Source organism: Taeniopygia guttata, chromosome 1A (assembly GCF_048771995.1).
Source record: "Taeniopygia guttata chromosome 1A, bTaeGut7.mat, whole genome shotgun sequence".
NCBI lineage: Eukaryota > Metazoa > Chordata > Aves > Passeriformes > Estrildidae > Taeniopygia > Taeniopygia guttata.
Window position 1 is genome coordinate 21,732,324 of NC_133025.1, and position 20,752 is coordinate 21,753,075.

Sequence of the window (20,752 nt, forward strand, 5' to 3'; positions counted from 1 at the left end):
GCAAGCTGAAAATTTTTTTGTTACATGAGATTTCTGTATACCTTCTTTTGCAATAATCTCTAATGCTGTAATTTTTAAAAAAACATAACTTTATATTTAAAAGAGTGGGAAGCATTATGTGTGATGCCCATGTAAATGTGAATTGTTCTTAAAAAAAAAACAACAAACAAAACCTTTTTTACAAAGCCTGTATTATAAATCCTTTCAAATTAGTGGTTTTTTTAAACCAAATTTCAGTTGCAGTACTGAGAAGAATCTGAGTAGCTGTTCTGCACTGTTACATTTATATTAATTTCTATGCAGTGTCATGCTTTTCTAGTTTTCAATTAACAGTTTGAAAATTACTCCAATGGTTGTCATAACTTGATATCCACTGATGTCTTGGGTATGAATCTGATCTCAAATATGGAATTAAGGAAAAGGGGACACTTGATGTTAATGATTGGCACTTTTCCCCACTCACGTGATGGGTCCTATCAAGTGTCTTGCTGTGTAAAAAAGTGGATGCAACTCAAAAATCCCAAATTCTTACATTTCCGGAATTTTCTCAATCTTTCTGCCCTTTTCACTTCATATTCAGGAGATAAATTATGATTGAGTACACATTCATAATCACTTAATTGCATTGCTTGTAAAGTTGTTTTGTCATGTAGTTTTTTTGAGTTCAGAATAAAAATAGGTAAAATTACCTTGCATGAAATGAGATATCAAGGTTACTGTTTTTCTGACAATCACTTCATTTTGCATACTGCAAAAATAATGCCAACAGCTTTACTTCTTACTGGGACAGATGTGAAGGACCTACCAGTCAATATTACCTTGCCTCTTTTCTGTAAAGTAAAGTAAGTAAGTAGGGAAATCACATTTTTAAGTATACAAGTACAAAGAGATGACGAAAATAAATGCAGAGTTAAGGAAAAAAAAGCTAAGATTTTCAAAATTAGGTTTGGCAATTATTCAGGTAAGATAGCAAGATGTGTCACTCTTTTTTCCTCTTAACCAGCTGTGCAGGTCCATGCATTGAGGTGAAGCCTCACTTCTCCTCCCCTCCCCTCCACTGCCCTTTAAAAGTAAACAGGAAAAAATGTGTTGAGCAGTCTCATCCCTGTTGAGACCCAGCTGTTCTGTTGAGGTGAAGAGCTGTGTCCTTCCCCTTTGCCTCCCTGATAGAAGTCAGACGTTTAGTCCTGACTATTCTGTCGGTATGAAAATATTGGAAGTTCACAAATTGGATATGCCTTGATGCGAGCAGTTGGGCAATACTGAGAGAAAAGAGTTTTTTGAGTGAAATAATACCATTCACAGGAGGCACAGTCACACAGTTTTCTTCCATATACCTATATATGCCTATGCAGGAAGTCATGGCACCAAAGAGCAAACTTCCTTGCAACATTTTCTAAGCCAATCTGTCATTCCAGTTTTCTAAATCATGGAGAAATTATTTTAGCTGCTATTTTTACGAAGAAATAATTCCTCTTCCGTATAGCCTGAGTATTAAAAATGCAAGGGAGCATTGGTTACCCTTCAGAAACCCTGGTTGCTCTGGCTATATTTGGCCATTATATTTCTTTCATCTTAGTAAGCCTCAAAGCTGTTTATTTGCTTAGTGCTTCACTGATTTTGAGATGAAAATTAATTTTTCTTGTTTTTTAGCTACCACTCTTGCTGTAAAGTTAAAATGTAGTGTGTTTCTCATAGTTGGATTTGTTTTTATTCTCTTTCCAAGTTGGATAATGGAGATGAGCAAGCAGCCCAGATAAGACGTGAGCTAGATGGACGACTTCAACTGGCAGAACAAATGGCAAGGGTAAGTGATTGCTTTCTTGTACCAAAAACGTATCTTCATATGAGATTGGATGATCCATAATGTGTGTTTCCTATTTCTTATTCTAAAATTAAGCAGAAGATTGTTTGAAAACAGTCTGACAGATGCATTTCTTTCTGCTCTGAAGAATGTCCAACAACTGGGGTAGGGAGAAAGCAAAACCTAGTTTTGGAAAGGCAGATCCTGTGTGATCGGACATTTCCTTCAACAGCGAGTCAAATTTTCCTCATTTTTTTTACATTGGATGGAAAAAGCATCTTATCAGGAGGAAAGATATTTTAAGAACACAATAACAGTCTGTTTTATTTGTCTTCTGTGTGGGCATATTATTATTTGCATGATCTTCACAGGATATAGTACAGTTTGAAAAACACTACAAAGGGTTTGGGTTTTTTTGCTAGACAACCCTGAGCCTTGGCCTGTGTTTTTAGTCTCTAACTATAAATTACTTGGTTTTATTTTTAGGGTTTTTTTAATCTGTCATTTACTGGCTCTGTGACGCTGTGATGAGCCAATCCACATGACTTGCCACAGGACTTTTTGGGCACAGTCAATTTGCTTGGTCTTTGTTATTGAAACAAAATCAGCTGTAAAGGTTTTAATATAAAACATTTTACGATAAGCCTTATGACACATAACGATAAATATTGTCCAGTTTAGGAGCAAGGTGCCTGTCTTTGCAGACAATATATTAGGAATGGTGTTTGTTTCTCATTTATATGTAAAACATCTCTTTTAGAATAATTTGATCATTTTGTTTAATCTTGAATGACACTCTCCTAAGCATCCAGTATTCAATATTCAGAGAAACTATGCATAAAATTGGCTCTGTATGAGTTTCTATATACACTACACGTGTACATGTTTCTTCTTTGTGTTTATTGTTATAAACACAATATTTAAATACTACTGTATAGCTTCTGCAGAGGAAAATAATTAATATTAAGTTATAGCTAATGTTTAAGAGAAAGATTATTATTTTAAAAAAATCAGTGCATTGTAAGTAAACATTACTTTCAAAATGACCCATTATTAAAAATACAGGTAAACAATAATAGGAATTTCTTGTCATGGTTGTAGTTTATTAGCTTTATATTAGAAGCTTGAATATGATTGACCTATTATTAGTAGCATGGGAAATAAATGAAATAACAAAACTACTAGTGGACAGGTCCTTTTAGAAATGCCAGTTTATAAAATATTGAAGATAACCTTAAGGGTGTATTATTAATTACTATGCTTAAAACACCTGTAAGTAGAAATATCTAATGTGGTTCTTCAACTTGGGTTTATGGTTAAATGATTCAGGGAGATATGCAAGGGTCCATTTTTACTTTATTTCTTCTTTCAAGAATTAACTGTACTGTATTTATGGGACAGGATTCACCTTTCCATTACTGTTGTGAAGATAGTACTGAAATTATGACTTACATTCTTATTGATTGTCTCTTAACTGAAATCAAGTTGGTAAATTAATATGATCTATAATGTGGGAAATTTTTTTTCACCTTAACTTTTAAAATTTATTTTCCAAGGAAAGAAAATTCCCGAAATTTGTAACAAGGGAAATGGAGAACATGTACATAGAAGAGTTGCGGTCTTCAGTGAATTTGCTGATGGCAAATTTGGAAAGTCTGCCAGTGTCTAAAGGTGGGCCAGAATTCAAACTGCAGAAGTTAAAGCGATCACAAAATTCTGCATTCTTGGACATGGGAGATGAAAATGAAGTTCAGCTGTCAAAATCTGATGTGGTTCTCTCCTTCACATTAGAGGTAATTGCAAATTTCAGAGAAAACTTGTTGATGGTTTAAGCTGCTAGAATATCTATCTTGATACTCTTTTTATTAGTCCTTTCTTGCTAATTTTAAAAGGCTATGTTAAAGAAGTTAATTATGCTCTATATCTTTGGTAATTAGGATTTAGAATACAGCTGGATGCTGCATTTTCCTCTTGCAGCAGGAGTTGCATTTTGGCCCACACAGTAGTGTGGGAAGTTGAATCTCCCACACAACTTTAAATGAATTCCATCTTATTAAATAGCTAAGTATAATTTTAAATGTTATAATGAAGCACTGTTATTATCAGGAATGCCTTCCTGGAATTTTATAAATGAATACAGTTTTCTCACGAGAAGCATTTAGATAAAACACAGTGATTTTTCTTTACTAGTGATCATAGCAGGTTTTTATAAATTTCTGCATTTTCCTCAAAAATCTGTCTTGTTTTTTCTGAGACTATGCAGGAAGTCTGGCCTGTAGGGATGCAGTCCTAATCTGTATAGATTTCAACTTTCTTCGGGAGGAAGGCACAAATACATTCAGGTATTAAACAATTCTGATGACAGAACAGAATCAGAGAATTATTTGGGTTGGAAGGGACCTTAAAGATCATCTAGTTCAAACGCCCCTGCCATGGTCACCTTCCACTAGACGTGATGGATTAAAGCCTCCTCCAGCCTGGCCTCATAACTCAGGTTCAATCCGGCAAATGTGCATACCAAGAAATGCTTACCTCACTTTCAATAATAGTAGAATCAAAACGTTACCAAAGTGTGCGTTGTGTATCTGTTGGGCAGAAGGTGTCACACTTGTTTTATGCACTTGAAGTGGCTTTAGTTTGTTTAAGACAGCAGGGAATGTTACACCATAAATATTTCAATTGTTCAAGAGTTCAAAAGAAATTAATTTTTTTTATCTTTTAAATATGTTTCTTTTCTCAAGTGAAATGAGCGTCTGTTTTTTTTCATGTGTTGAATAGTCAGATAACTTTTCCCATGTCATCATCATCATTAAAGATACAGAATTAAAAAATCAAATATGGGCAATGAAGGAGTTTCAGTTCTTTATATAAAAAAGAAATTACTTATCCCACTATATGCAATTTTAATATTGCTAACTAATAATGTAAAAGCCCAACAATCAGCTTTCAAAGAGTACTAAGATCCATCATTCTATATGCCAAAAATGTTTAGATCATCAAGTATGTAAAACTGGAGTGCAGTCCTTAGTGTTGAAGCATATGAGAAGATGAAGTATTTATAACTCCTGTGCTGAATCCTGTGTGCCTCCATCACATGTGCCATGTCTGCCTCAAGGGGAATACCAAGCCTGGAATGGTCCATAAATAGCATTTGCAAGAGTAGTTCTGAATAATCTAAAAAGTACCATAAAAAGTACCATAAAAAGTACCACAAAAAGTTTGGCAGTGATATTTCTTCAAGAAAGTGTTCTTGGTGATAGATGTAAGAGGAAGAAAAGCCTTCTTTGTCCCTCTAGAGACAGAACTGTTATGTACTAGAAATGATGTGATATTTAGGGGAAAAGCACAGTAAAAGTTTGAAACAATCACGAAATGAAAAATGACAGGAAATATAATTCTTGGTAAATTCATAGCAGCTTTGCTTTGTTTATAGCCCCTCTGCTCTTGTACCAGGCACATAGACTATTCGGTCTGGTGAATTGTTTTTTTTTCCTTTTTCCCCATTAGCAATAAGGAGATTTACTGCGAGATAGCTAATCTACAGTTCATCCTGTGCAAGACAAAGCATTAAAATATTACTCTTCATTAGATAGTTTTTAGTAGGGCAGATGTTCTCATTTTAGACATGATAGTAACCACATAAGTTGACTCTTGCCAAACAAGTGTGTGCATATTTTGCTCATGGGAAGCAAAATCTCAGAAGGCATAAGGGCAAAAGGAAACAGTTGAATTTATATTAATGAAGATTGAAATATGAAAGATGTGATCTTTTTCTATGCAAAAGGCCAAATACGAAATGCTGATTGCATTTCCTAGAAGACAGAGTGCTTCCTTTTTTGAAAATGTGAGGTCAAATGTACATTATTTCCCATGCTTTGAATAACACATAAACATATCTGTGTCACATCTTGTATGGGGACTCAGTTGTAGGGTAACCAGCAGAGTCCCCATTGAGGGCTGCTGAACTAGCACATGAATTAACAGGAAATCTGCATCATGTAGGACAGAGTGGAAGAACCCCAAAATTTCTAGATGCAGGGTGAAGTGGCCAGGGCTCTTGCTGTCACTGTGCATTGTTATTATAAATAGTAGAACTTGCTAGTAATATTAACACTGTTCTGGTGGGAGTAGAACTTACTAAGGTCAGAGTCATTCCTGAGCATCACTGCAAGCAACAGCCACTGTTTTTACAATTTGAGTATTTCCTTAAATATCCTGTTTGTAGAAATTTAGAAAAAAAATTTAAAACCCCATAGTAATAGGAGAATACTTATTTTTATTCTCCAGCTGTTAGACAGTTTCAAAAGTAGACAAGTATTTAGGAAGCTGTTTATCAGCTAATGAGCTAATACATCCACTAGTGACAGTTTCCTTTGAAAAGAATGAAATGCAACTTTTTTCCAGTGTTGGAATCCAGAATTGTTACCAAAGAAAAGTGTACTGTGTAGTTAAGTTGTAAACTCAGGAAAAGACATAGCAACATAAAAATGAGTAAATATGAAGTCAGTATTCACCAAGGACATATATTTGCTACGTGGAAAGACCATATAGGGAGTATTACCTAGAAGGATGTTTAGTGAACTGCTATTCAAGCAGTTATGTCTAACTGCTTGAATTCCTGAATAATAGATGGAAAAGAGGGATGACTTGATCATTCTCCCTGGATTGCTGTTATTATTTATGAACCATAATAGGCAGTATTGATTATTTATGGGTAATATAAAAATGGTCTAAATGATCAATGACTGTTGTCTCACTGTAATATTTACAAACTAGCAATTTTGCAAGACATATAGCTATTACTAACATTCTGGTAGATTTAAAGTAAAAAGGATTTTATAGCTGGGGGTGAAGTCGCATTTAATTTACTGGAATTGGAACAAAGTAGCACACGTGCAAAGAATTTAGTAGCAGCATATTTTAGTAGTTGCTTGCTGAGCTAAGAAACCTATTGGCTCTAATGAGACCAAAAGTAGTCATTACTTCTGGCACATTTAAAACAAATCAAACAAATGTTGGTTTGCATGTAAGGTTTGGTTGAGGGCAGCTTCTATTAGAGCCCATTTGTCCCAGTTTCTTTGCATGGGCCCAAAGGGAACTGGCAAGAAAAGCAGCTTTCTAAAGTAAGCAGGGGAACCTGACTATGTTCTCAAGTCTTCTGAATTAGAAACATCTGAAATGCAAAAATTCCAATAATTTCACACTGTGACAAGATTTATAAAAGGCAGAGAGTATTTAAAGTAGAGCTGCATTTGGCTGTTCTGAGCTAGTATAGACTAGTCTAGAGGAGGTAAAAATCTACAGGGTCTGCCAAGCTGAAAATTTCTATGGTGAGGAAAACTTGTAGGGCACAGCTGGTAGTGGTGGCTTTTTCTGTTTCTCTTCTCCCTCTTCCCCATATTCATACTGAACCTGACTGCAAGTATGCAATCAGAGAAGGAAAGGATGTGCACAGTTGGGGAAAAACTTACAGGAGATGATACCAGTGCTCTGACCTGCCTCTTGCTCAACACAACACCAAATCCCTTCTGAGGTTCAAGGGTTGCAACCTGCAGAGACACAGCACCATAATTTACTGGTCTAGATATGATCAATGTACTTACTTGTTTACCATCAGACTTAGTAATCTATTTGTTCTATAAATATTCACTTAAATGGCCAATTAGAAAATACAGTTACTCATGTATAAGGATTTAGAATTATATTCAGACATGAGTCTCAAATTGTGCTACTGGCATTTAAATTATCATTGGAGTGAGTTTTTAGTCACTGCCCAAGTAGAAACAGAGCAAAAAATTAAATTCCTTCTAGATGTTGTTAAAAGTGGAAAAAGAAGATAAAACTCTCCTTTGTCTTAAGATATGAATGAGTGGACTTTGGTATTTTTGGTATTTTATTTTTTTTTATCTTCACAGAGCTTAGTACTTCAGTAATCGTGCTGTGTAATTTTTTCTGAAGGATAAACTATTTGCTCTCTTTTCCTCAGATTGTTATAATGGAAGTACAAGGTTTAAAGTCAGTTGCTCCCAATCGGATTGTCTACTGCACCATGGAAGTGGAAGGGGGTGAAAAGCTTCAGACAGACCAAGCAGAAGCATCCAGGCCACAGTAAGCCGCTCTGCTCTTGCTGCATCAGTATCTCTTTTCTGTCATGGGAGAACTTGTCTGGTTTTCTTTACAATTTTTACAATTAGCTTAGTGCTAGGTTATGTGAATTTTTTCCTGAGTAGTTATGTCAAATTCTTTCTGAGAAGTTAAAATACAAATAATACTTACTTACGGTGAAGTAGGTACAAAGTGTGGATGCTGTCCAAATGAAAGCCACTGAATGTATGGGTGAGGAGAAGAGCCAGAGACTGCATCCTCCAAAAATACGAACCTTTTGATAGATGTTAGCCTGAGGTGATTTTATGTATTCTAGGTTAATGTGCAGGTGGCCTTGTGGAGTGTAACTTGTTCAGTTGGAGGGAAATCAATACTCAGTAATCAATCTTGACAAAGCTTGCTCACCTGCTGAGCCTATTTCATTTTAAATTATAGGATCCAGTTCTTTCAATTAATTTTTGATGGAGGCAGTCAGCAAACTGACTTGGAGGGGGATAACATCATGCCATCTGTAGTTGAAACAGTTAGTGTAGCAGACAGTAAGAGATTAAATAGGTTGATTTGTTTGACCTACACACTGTCTTCAGACACTTTTCACTCTGTTAAAATGTCATTTGGAATCTTTTGTAGATAACTTTCCAGACCGTATGTTGGGGTTTTACTGGCACCATAGTGTGCCATGTGAAAGACAATTTAAAAATTGCAGTTGTTACAATATCTGATAAAACATTTTCTATGGAATTGAGATGGTAGTTTCTATTCCATTCAGACCACAAAGACAGAAGTTTTTAGACAAAATTAGAAGCACAGTTTTATCTCTTTTGTCTCTTCTATGGTTGGGAGTAGAAGGAGATCTAATTTAGTGGACTTTCTTCTAGCTATGGCAACGTTTCTTGGCAAATAAGGCAGCAGCATATTCATACAGCTTTGCAGAACACTAAGTATGTGGGACAAGATGTAAAATTCATTTGTCACAGTCCCTGGCTGTGTTCCTTCTCCAGGATATTGGAATGCTTATTCTTATCATTTCCATGTACTATGTGAGGGCCTTATAAAAGGAATCATAATAAAAAAGACACACAGATGAACACACTGAAGCAAGGTCATAAGTGGGTCAACATCACCTGCTTTTCTGGTGGTTCAGGGTCCCATGAGATCCACTAGGCTTTTTTATGGAGAGCACCTCTCCGAACTGTCCTTTGCCTTACAGTTGCTCTCATATGGTTCCCTGCAGCACGTGCCTACAGCCTTTGCCTGCTGACACAGCCACGGTTCTTGTTTCTTTTCATGGTGTATTGCTCTTTTTCCTCACCCTTGAACTTTATTGGGTCTGCTTTAAATGCTTGGTTAACCTCTAATGTCATTGGTATGAGTCTTTAAATCATCTAGACTATACAAGTTTTTGAATTTTGGACATGTTTATATTTCTTTCAGAAAACAGTCTGAGGATGTTAAGGGTTTTGTTTTTTCTAGCTATTTCCAGATTTGGTGAGCAAAACATAAGGATGGTTCACAATCAGTTCATGGCTTACTTATTTCATACTGCAGGTTAAGGTAAAGATTGCAAAATCAATCAGAAGTATATAGATGCACCAAGTAAAAATTACCAAGAGATTAATTGATTTTCCTACTTGTAAAAGTGGAAGCTTTGTGAAAAGGAAGTTCCAGAAAAGGTGGAGTCAATGTAAAAACAACTGAAGTGATTCTAGGAAAAGGTGTAATGTTATAACCTGTTCCAAGACTGTAAACTGATTAAATGAACTTCGGGCTCAAAAGGTATGAGTTGATTGAATATGGGAAAAAGACAGATTATGGGCTATTCCATCTAAGTGATGTTGTACAAACCAAAGTCATATGAATTTGTTCGGAAAAAAATATGCATCTTTAGAAGATGAATTTTTGAGAAAGATGCTGAACTGTAGTCTGGAAACACAGAAATGGGAGTTACTGGTGCTGTTGACCTGCTGTCCTGTAAAACAGTGTAACTTAAGGAGGCAAGGATTATAGATCTCTGAAAAGTATCTAGTTCTTATGCTCCTCTGAGTTGTGCTCTTTTGCATTTCTGGCAAGAGTGATTAGGAGACATTGGCATGCAGCATGATTATGAGTATTTAGAGGCTTAGCTTTTGAGCACAGATAGAGACCTCGTTTGAGGCAATGGGAGAGGATATTAAGTTAGACAAGCATGAAATTAGCAAATTACAAGCAAATTGTAAGAAGATGGAGGAAGCTGCCTATGGAAAGGAACATGCTTTCTTCTATAGTTTAGTGGTTTTGTTAGAGCCAAATCAGGTTTTCTTGGCAGTAGCAATATTGCTTTTATTGATTGATGGTGGAGGCAACCAAGAGGGCTTAGCAGAGTTTAATCAGAAATTACGCTGGTAGGAGAGCACTGGTGGGCAAGCACAGCCAGACTTTCTCTTTCCTGATACAGAGAAAACAGCTGTCAGATGCCTGAGGCTACTGCCTGCCTGCTTTGCCTGCTGCTGGAGCTGGCTTTTACAGGTGTAATTTTTGGTACTGTCTTCCTGATATGAAGGAAAGAATCAGTGAAGCTGGAGGAGATCGTAACTTCAGATTTTATGTAGGATGTGCAGCTAGAAAAGGGTTCCAAAGCTCTCATACTAAGCATAGAATGAGACAATGAAAAGTGAATTATTGCCACCAGCCTGCTGTGGGAGACTGCTGGCAGGAGACATTTTTCTGTAGTCAGTTTATTGTTTTGAACTGATAGCTACATTTATGAAAAAAAGGAAAAAAAAAACAGTATAAAGAATTATTTATGCCTATTTCTTTCATCTGTGAAACGTCACTGTATGCAGTGCAATCATACTACTCAGAAAATTCAACAGCTTTTACAGTGAAAAGGAGAAAATAAGATACTCACATGAATGTTTCAAAATGACACTGCAATCCAGTGTGATTTTAGAGGAGTCGAATCAAATGCACACTTAATTCACAATTTATCCACTATTCCAAATACTGAATATTTTCTCAAGTATTTTTATACATGTATATAAGTATTCCTTTAAATCCCTGAGTGTCATCTTAAGAGTAATACAAAAAGTAGAAACAATATTCATTCTTAAAGGGAAGATGCCTAATTAAAGCCCCTGGAAGGGGCTTTAGTTTTCAGCTTTCATCAGTAGTAAATATTTTCTGGTTTTTTAATGCATTTAATCCCTGATTTCTCTTTCTTTGAATAATAGCTTTGTTTATGTTTAAGTACTTCATCTTCTTTAGCAACCTAAATGAAGTACTGCTTATATGTATCTTACTGAGTAACTGATGGTCATTCTAAAATGCAAATGCTATAGAATATCGTAGGTTTATTTAACTTTTTTCTTGGACAGTTTTACAAACAGATCAGTTGCACAGCTTCACATGCAAACCCAATAAAATTTTTATAACTGCCTGTGAAATATTTCTTCATTCCTTCCAACTGTTTCCTGCCTTTTAGCCCTGCTGAAAATCCCTCCAACATAGCCTGTGACCTTTTCTACCAGAGATCAGTAAGCAGAGCCCTCAGAGGGCCCTTTTAGTTGTGTGAAGCTTTGCATAACTTTGTTGCTGTGATGCCACAGGGGGTCATCTGCAGAAATCCAGTGCCAATTTCATTTTTCAGATGTTATTGAAGACATCTTGTGGATGTGTATACACATTTGTTTCTTATCCTTGATTTTTATTCATTCCGAGTATTAAATAATGTGATTTGTTGAAAGTGGCATGTTTCAGGCATGTAAAAATCATGCCTAAAAATAAAAAAATGGGAACATAGTATCATGTCACATATTTATGCAATAGGAAAAGATCATATCTTAATGATGAGAAAACTTTAATAGAGACAGGATATTTATTCTTCATGTGAACAATACAAATAAGATGATCATATTTTACTGCCAGTGATTGTAGAATCTTATTAAAAGAGCTATTATATGTTAGAAGTATGTGAAGAATGCATTATTAAATCTGACTAGAGGAGGCAGGGAACCTCAGTCAGTACTGCGCAAATAAAATATGTGCTGCTCACATTGTTTTTATGCCATATTCAACCATCATTAATTCCATAAAGTATTTGAAGTATGAGAACTTCTGCATACATTAACTAAAAATTGCATAGAAAATCTTCCATAGAGCAGTTTAAAAAAGGAGAAAAAGGCCTAATTTATAAAATTTCAGACTTTCTTAAATTACATATTCACTCATAAAAAATAATACTTTTTCTAATCTGATGTTTTGAGGATGTGGCCTAAGACAACATTTCTGAAGGGGAAAAGGATACATAATATTTATAATGTTGGATAATCGTGTTCCAAACATCAGAAAGTTTTCTTTCTTCATCTTCATCGTAGTCTGTGCATCTGTACGGACTTTTTTTTATTATTAAGGGAAAAAGGGGGCAATAACACTTAAAGTTGTCACCTAACTTGTGGTTGACAACACAGATACACAGTGTGTAAAGAAAGAGAAAGCACACCTACCCCTCTTTTGCCACATGCTACTGCTCTCTGTCTGATACATCTGCATAAATGAAGTTTGTTTCATTCAGTAATACTTTAATTGTGCTGTTCGTTTTCTGCAGTCACTCCTCATATTGTTTTGATGTATAGGAATTCAGGTTCTTGCTTTTGCACAAGCGAAAAGGTAGAATTAAAAAGTTGTACTTGCCTCATATTGCTTTGATTCTTAAATAGAAAATGAGCGAATGTACATTGGAAGGAAGGCGGGACAGAAACACAAGTTTTGGCTGATCAGAAAGGCAGTAATCAAACTCTTCTATGGCTGGCAAGCTGACTTAACTCTCCTTACAGGGTTTTTGTTCTTTGTTTGGGTGCCTTTTTTATTGAAATGGGTATATTTGAGCATGGGATTTTCTACATGGGACTAACAAGACTGCATTTTCAGAGTACCTGATCTAACTGTGCTTAGCTTCTGTTCATATGTTTCCTATTGCATCTTTTGAGGATAAATTTTCTTTAGGATTTAGCTTCTTGATGAGGGTTTTTTACTATCACCTGTTCTTTTGACTGTTTATTACCTTGGAAAGATTTCTACTTGCAGCTAGGTGCTGCAAAATCCAGTGTTGATCTCACAGATGAACTACGAAGTAGTTTATCCTACTTTTTTCATACAGTTATTTTATTTAAGTTGTAAATACATTTTTGGCAACATTTACAAAAGTGAGGTTATGTGTTACAGAATATCTGTGAATTTTTACTAATATCATTTCACAGGCTTAAGTTTGAGAGACTGATTCTGCTGATGTATATAATGCTGAAAACTTGGTGAAGATTAGCAAGATCCTTTAATAGTATTTTGGAATTTTAAGGGGACTAGTGGGGATCATGGCAGGGAACAAAGTGTGTCTGTTTTCATAAACTAGCCTTGACTGAATTGTGTAATTATTGTTATAATTTTCTCTAAAATTCACCTTTATATCTTTAAAGAATAAATTCCATCATGTTCATCTTGTCATATATCAACATGTGCTTCTTTTTGGAGCAATTCACAAAATACAGTGAAGAAAATATCTTTCAAAAAATTGGGTGCATTGATTAAATACCGCATATGTTTGTTATCCAGGTGTTAAGAGGGAAAAAAAGAAAATAACAGTAGGAAATTATCTGGTGTTTCCTTTGTGTTACAAAGGAAATGATGGAAAAGAAAAAGAATACACATTTATTCCACTGTGTCTTCTTGATTAATGATCGAAAAGTTTCACAAAAGAGAGTTTCACCAAGTTGCACTTGGTGCCTTGATTTTATGATCTGTCATTGATTACTATTTTATATTGTAGAAGAAATTTTTAATCTCTCTTATTGCAGAGAAATATGAATTATGTAGAGACAATATTAAAAGACATTTGAAACTCCACTGGATAAGAACCTGAGCGACCTAATTTTAGCTGTTCTTGCTCTGCACAGGGTTTGAACTAGATGACCTCCAGAGGTTCCTTTTAGCCTAAATTTTATGGTGATTCTATGATTAACTCCCAGAATAGTCTAAGTCTGTCTATCTGAGGGACTTGTGAAAGCCACTACTGTTAGAAGGGAATATTCTGTTTTCAGATAAAGAAGCATAGCATGGAAGAAATTGGAATGAAAGGAGATAATTAAGGTTGGTTGTATTCTCTGCTCTATTTGGATAGTTAACAATAAACATAATCCTTATGTCACCAAGGCATATATTTGGGTATATAATATATATTCTCTGTATAATACATATAGTATGCAGAGACAGTATTAACCCTCCTCATCCAGAGACACCACTGGAAAGAATAGCTATGTATCTGACTTCTTTTAAAATGTAATATTATGTTACATGTCTCATGCAAGAGTGATACCAGTTTTATTTCACTGTGCATTTTGGAAATCTTTGGGTTTGAAGATGCCTGTCCCACCCTTGCCTTTCACTCCAATCAGAGCTCGGAGGAAGACTGTTTATACATGGCTTAATGCACAAGTACTATCTGTTTCCATTCTCATTCCCACCTGATCCACAACAAATGCAACTAATATCTTGCAGACAGGTATAAGCTTTCTATAACATTGTACTAAAGCATATGCAGATGTGTGATCCAGCCTAAAACTGGAAGGCCTTTGGCTATGAATAGCATGGTGAAGCCAAAGCTAATTAAATCTTGCTTATAAGCAAAATAGTTTTGACCAGGATAAGCCTTATTCTAATATATCTACCCAGTCTCTGGTTGGGTCAAGCTGAAAGCAAGGGCAGCCTGTAAAGTATCATCCAGAGGAATGTGGTCTGTCAAAGAAAAAGGTGGGGGAGAAGGATTACCTCAAATTTTACCTCCCATCTCCTACTGGAATATTTCAATAAAGTTAATTTGAAATTTGTGTTTCAGAGTGGTCTTCATCAGTCTTATCTTGGAAAAGTTCAATTGTTGTTTGTGGGCAATACTTGACAAATTCCTTTGGATCCTTCTTAAATTTTGATATGACCTACATGTCCGATTTTACATTTCAAAAATATCCTATTTTTGTATCTTGATTTGAAGAGATCTTTCAAAAATTTGCTTATATGCCTTGTAAGCAGTATGACAAAGGTACACGCAAATTTTGCATGTACCTTTAATTGCTAAACATTTTACTAGATATACTGTTTGAATTGGAACACATTTTACAGCCTAATTTAATTTATGGTTGTTGTTTTGGGTAAAGAGAAATCTTGAGGAAAAGGATTTGAAACAAAGAAGTTTCTGCTTTTGGATCCTGTTCAGGCTAAGAATATGTTACACATCTCAAATGCTCATGACAATTCAGAAAACTGTTTTTCACTCCACCATGGGCAGATTCTTCTTTGCTGTTACTGTGTTAGTATGGGCATTGATCCTCAGAGGTGTCGAGAGGTCCAGTACTTTTAGAATACAAAATAGTCTGCTGAACAGATGAAGAAAATATATTTATAGATCCTGAAATTGCTTAATAATTATACTTAATTTAAGGTGTGAGTATGCAGGTTAATGTGCCTATTTGAAAGCAATACCAGTGGCTTTAGAGTAGGAGGACAGCAAAAACAAAGCAGAGTAACGTGGACAGCAGATAAGAGCAGTACGAGTCAGAAAAAGCAATAACAGGGGTTTCAGAATAAAACCAATTGGTCTTATGCCAACTGTAATACTGACATTTTCTGATTTTATTCCTGGCTCTTTCCTGATAGACTGTTCAGGCTCAATAGATCAGCCTCGTTTGTGATTTGTTTTCCCACATCTTTAGACTGACATGACAGCCTCTACCTGCTTCATCAAAGTACTGTGAGTTTATCAATGTCTGTACAACATTTTGAAGGTTTAAAATGTCACAAAAATATGAAGCAACACAAAGTAAGTAGGAGTTGTAACTTTTAACAGTGTTGTGATGGATTCATAATTATCTTTTTCAAGGAAAAAGTGAAATAGATATGCATATAGAAATTTCAAGAGCACAGATCACCATGTCTTGCCCTTGTGCCCATCATCAATGTCTAGGTGGGTTTGAACCTTGGTAGTGCCCCTCATGAGCTGTTCGCTCAATATGAACCAGTGGTTGCCAGTGCCTGGCATTGTGTCAGTCTAGATACATACCCATGAAAATTTTCACCCTGGCTTGTGTCTTGGTCGCTTGAAAGTGAGATGGGAAAACAAGACTAATAATTTATTCATACTGTTTTATGTTTGTAATGACAATACTTGTCATAATAGCATTCTGTACTGTTAGAATGCACTTTTCTTCTTTTCAGTGTAGGAAACCTAAATGAGTGTTTTTACTTAGTTGCTTATTATGCACTGGGCCCTTCTTCTGGTTTGATTTTCTGGTTTCTATTAGATACTTTTTTGTTTGAAAGAAAAACTAGACCATTTCCTTGTGAATTTTTTTTTTACAAGAAATTTTTTCATACATTAATAATTTTTAATGCTCAAAAATAAATACACGATTGTTCACATATCATTTTTAGCTCTCAGATAAGCAGTAATTTTGAGCTCTGTTAGTTCCTTTATTTAAAACAGTTGTTATTTTACTGAAAACAGATCCTGAAATAAAAATCTGCATATTAACAGATTATTCTTTTTTTCCTTCATATTAGTCTAGCTGTATAAAGGAGCATTACAATATAAAATATCCATCAAAACACTGTATCCCTGCTGTTGCTGAAATTACAATTCTGTTCCTTGAGAAAAAGTTCCAAGGAATGATTCCCAGTGTTTTGTAACAATCACCCTAAAACCCCTTAGTTTTGCTGCTGAATTCACAGAAAAAGAAAAATTACCAAAACATTTACTCTTTTTGAGTGACTACGCTAGATAGTGACTCAACAATGCATTCAGAAATTAAGCAGTGGGCTGCTTAGTGTGTGCAGCTGCAGGTGCTGACACAAATTTTCTGGAAATGCTGAAGAGATGGTTTGTTAGTCTGCATTTCAAACAATTCGTGTGCCAGGTCAAAAGTTCCCATACAGACAGAAATAAATGATAAAGGGTGAAAGACAGCAGTGTAGACTCTGCTCAGGTGGCATCAAAGGGGACCTTTAAAAGTAATTGTGTGACTTTCCATGCTTGTACCAGGACTTCCCTTTTTGCTGTACTTTCCCTTCCTCCTGTCATTCACCTCTGTAGAACAATTTATTTTCCTCCTATCTACATTTTGTAGTTTTAGGAACACTTTGATTGGGACCTCAGGGTTAAAACTATTACCATGGTCATTCTCCTTCAAATAGCTGACAGCCCATAAGATAGTAGCTAAATAGAGAAAGTATTTCTGCAAAGTATCAGTGTTTCTTCAATAGGGATTGTAAGACAATGAATCTGTAGATCTCCTCAAGATTTGTGCTTAAAATAGTGGAATCACAGTAACACAGGGAAGGACAGAGTCACAGAGGATTAGGTGAGGTCAGTAATGAAAGGCCAAGACCCATGGCTACCTCCTGGTTCAGTTGGCTTGAGTATGGGTCTCATCTGTGCTTCTGCTGTGAAAGGATGTTCTGATTTGTTTAAAGATTTCTTTATGCCTTGCTTTTCAGCTGCAGTTGAATGTTCTTGCTCTGAATGATGAAATCATGTTCCTTGTTCTTCCATTATAATAAATGAGTAATTTTAAAATAGAGAAACAAAAAAATATTTTCCATGGAAAACATTTACAATGTAAATCCAATTCTAAGCATTATAGAAAAATACAAGCATACCAGCTCTTTCCCTTGAGATTCCAAGCATTAGTTCCAGATGTCACTTATGTACTGGAGAATGCATAAATAAATAAATAAATAAATATATCTATAATAGTGGTTGTAATGTTGCATATAAGGAATTATCTTTACCCTATTAAATCCTTAGTGGTGCACAATAAACGTCTGTTTCGTATGTAGTTCCTTTCATTATCCCTTTTCAAAGGGAGAAGCTGCAATGTTCATATTATTTTGTATGGTGGTCATAAGGAAAAATAAACATGCTTTTGGGCTGTATGAGACAGCTGTTAGAGTTAAATCTGTGATTTCTAGTGTAGCATCCTGGTGTCAATCATTAACAAATGGATGAGTAATTTTGTGCTCAGAGGAGAAAATTAAATGCTTATGATATTTTTCCAAGTATCAGCAGGGAAGAACTAGTAGCAATTAGCACCAACTAATACTCTCTTTAGGAGTCTAAGTAAAAACACCAAAATCAGATAAGTATGGATTTAACTCTATTTTTATTTGCATGAGTGGTGCCTCCTTGTCAAATTATGGATTTGTTGTCAAATTGCTGTGGGGTGACTTTGCACTGCTGGTACAGAGCTTGGCTCACGGTCTCACTTTTTCTCTCTCTGAATTTGTGCATTTGGACATAGTGATATACAACACTTCATAAATTCCACACTCACACAATCCTTCGCTAGCAGCAGAAGGTTTGTCAGACCTGGATTTGAAGTGTTTCAATGTATCTGTACTTGAATGTGTCAGAAGGTGCTGAGCCTCCTCTGTCCTTCAATTTCCTGGCATTCCATTTTACAACTTGCGCTGTGAGTGTGATTTCTAACCTGAGGGTTATAGATACCTGTTTTTATGCAGTTAAATCTTGTTTCTAAACAAAATAGAAACAGCAGAGTTGGTATAAGTTCTTGACATAGTTGAAACACAAAGATATTGAAGAGGCCTCAGCATACTATTTCCAGTCCAGCTCCAAGATGTGCAAAGATGAGGTGCTGGTACATCTCTTACTCCTGTGGAGCAGTAAGATGCCTAACAAACTGGCTTGGGGGGTCTTCCTGCTCATTCCAGCTCTGTCCACATCCCTGTCTGGAGAGCAAATAAGAAAACTCTTCCAGAAGGCCTCTTAAGATAATTTAATTGAGAGTTAAGAAACATGTTGAGGTTATGTACAAGACTTAAACCCAGAATCAAACCCAGAAAGATGCAAAAGATGGCACCAAGGAGACCAATACACTCTGATACTGGTTTCAAAAATGAGATTTCCATATTGCTGAGGACAAAAAATGGTGTAAAAATTCTGTAGAGATGGTACTTTATCAGAAATAAAGTATTCCAGTAAATAGGGCGAAAATAAAATTTCTAGATCTTTGCTTAGAATAAGAAATTTTATTATATTCACTCCCATGGTCTCATAAAACAAGTTTTGACTAACAGAGACCATGAGTTAAATGGAAAACCTGAGAGAGAGATTTGCTGCTGTTTCCAGTGTATGAAATGTGTTCCAAACTGAAGTAGAAGAATAAATTCCCTTAGAGGGGTTTCTGTGACACAGTGATAAATCTTCAGCTGAAATAAACATTCACATTCTTGCTGGCATTAGGTACTTTTGCAGTGAAGGGAAATAAACTTTGGCAATATATTTTGTCTCTAATTACTATATCAGCCCACGTACCTCTGACAGCAGCAGAGAAATATGGTGAAAAGACTGTGGCTTATGACTGAAGATGAAAAAACATCAAATCACTGCAGTTTCTACAGTAAGGAGAATGAGTAGGTAAAAGCAGAAAAATTAGTTAAACAGAGGGAAATTATGTGGTGAAATGAGAGCCTGAGGAGGCAGAATTAGGGGGATTTTTTTAGACTTAAAGTTTGTAGCTTTAGAGGTATATGGTATGCTACATGGGCTGCAGCTAACAGTGCTGTCCTAACACTGCAGCAGTTAGTGTTGAAATAATTGTTACTTTCAACAGTTTATCTAGCAAGATTTTTAAAAACCAAACAAATAACCATACTGTAATGGTAGGTATTTAATATAAATATTGCATGAAAACCTTACTTGTTTTGTCTAAAATTTTGCACTTCCCATCTGATCACTTTCAGCACAAAAATTGTTCACATTAGAAAGAATCAATAACCAATACTCAAAAATCAATGGCTCCTCCAAAGCTATGGATGTGGTTGCTTTTTTGTTTTCGTCATTTACATACATTTGCTAGTTAAAACATATGCTATTACAAACATGAAGCATTGCATTTTTCTTTGTAGTTAAAATTTACTAAAGGTATACTGTTTGTAAATAACAATTTTATAAGATAGATGAACTAATTTGATTGATCTTTCATCCTTTCTTGCATCCTTTTTTCAGGAGCTCCATAGTAGAGCAAGCTTTAAGTAAATTAAGTATACTTTGACTCAAACAAGATCAAGATGGCTCAAAAGAATTACTTCTCTTTTCATAGAAAGCCAGGTTTCAACCTACATGTTCATCTGTATGAAAAGTAAAAGTCAGCTGTAAGGTTTATTTGCATGCAGAAAATACTTCAGTTATTGATGTTGAAAGTTAAAATATAAAGAAAAGCAGCTTTTCTTTATTCGGCATTCAGATTCTGGAGACCACATTGTTAGTTCCTATTTAAAGCAGAATGTATTTAAATTAAACAATTTTAATTTTTTTGTCTTATAAATAATGTGAACAATCTTTTGTATGGTGGTTGACTTCAATATCTGTGGTTCAGAAAAAAAATCCTTTCTGGGAAGTACTGTAGTTTCTTCAGGAAAAGTACCAGGGTGCAAGCCCAAACTGAAAAGAAAAGCATTGATTTGTCTGACCTATACATAGCAGCTTAACTTTTAAATTTAAAGGAGATACTCACTCCAAAGAGATTAAGCAAATGTGAGAACCAGAAATACTAATGCTTTAATAGGGGTCAAAAATGCATTTGAAAGGCAACAAGTTTGTTTTGGAAGAAAATAATTAAATTTTTGAGAAACAAAGTGGATGTAATTATACTAGCACATAAAATCTAACAGTTGAAACAACAAATCACAGCAATGGTGATCAAAATTTTCGACATGGTAATTACTATTCATGTATTGATTTCATTAATTATTAAGCATTCTCCTAACCTATTTCCACCATTAAACTCACCAGCTCTTTGAACAGAT

At 35.3% G+C, this 20,752-nt stretch overlaps 1 protein-coding gene across 10 annotated transcripts in view; it reads left to right on the forward strand.

The window, feature by feature from the left end:
• CADPS2 (calcium dependent secretion activator 2) overlaps positions 1-20,752 on the forward strand; it is a 284,504-nt gene that overhangs the window by 112,212 nt on the left and 151,540 nt on the right. For all 10 annotated transcript variants that reach the window (XM_072921238.1, XM_072921236.1, XM_030256895.4 and 7 more), the window contains exons 4-6: positions 1,727-1,807; positions 3,361-3,597; positions 7,791-7,912. In XM_072921238.1, coding sequence (XP_072777339.1) covers positions 1,727-1,807; positions 3,361-3,597; positions 7,791-7,912 — 440 coding nt within the window. The remainder of the gene's footprint in view (positions 1-1,726; positions 1,808-3,360; positions 3,598-7,790; positions 7,913-20,752) is intronic.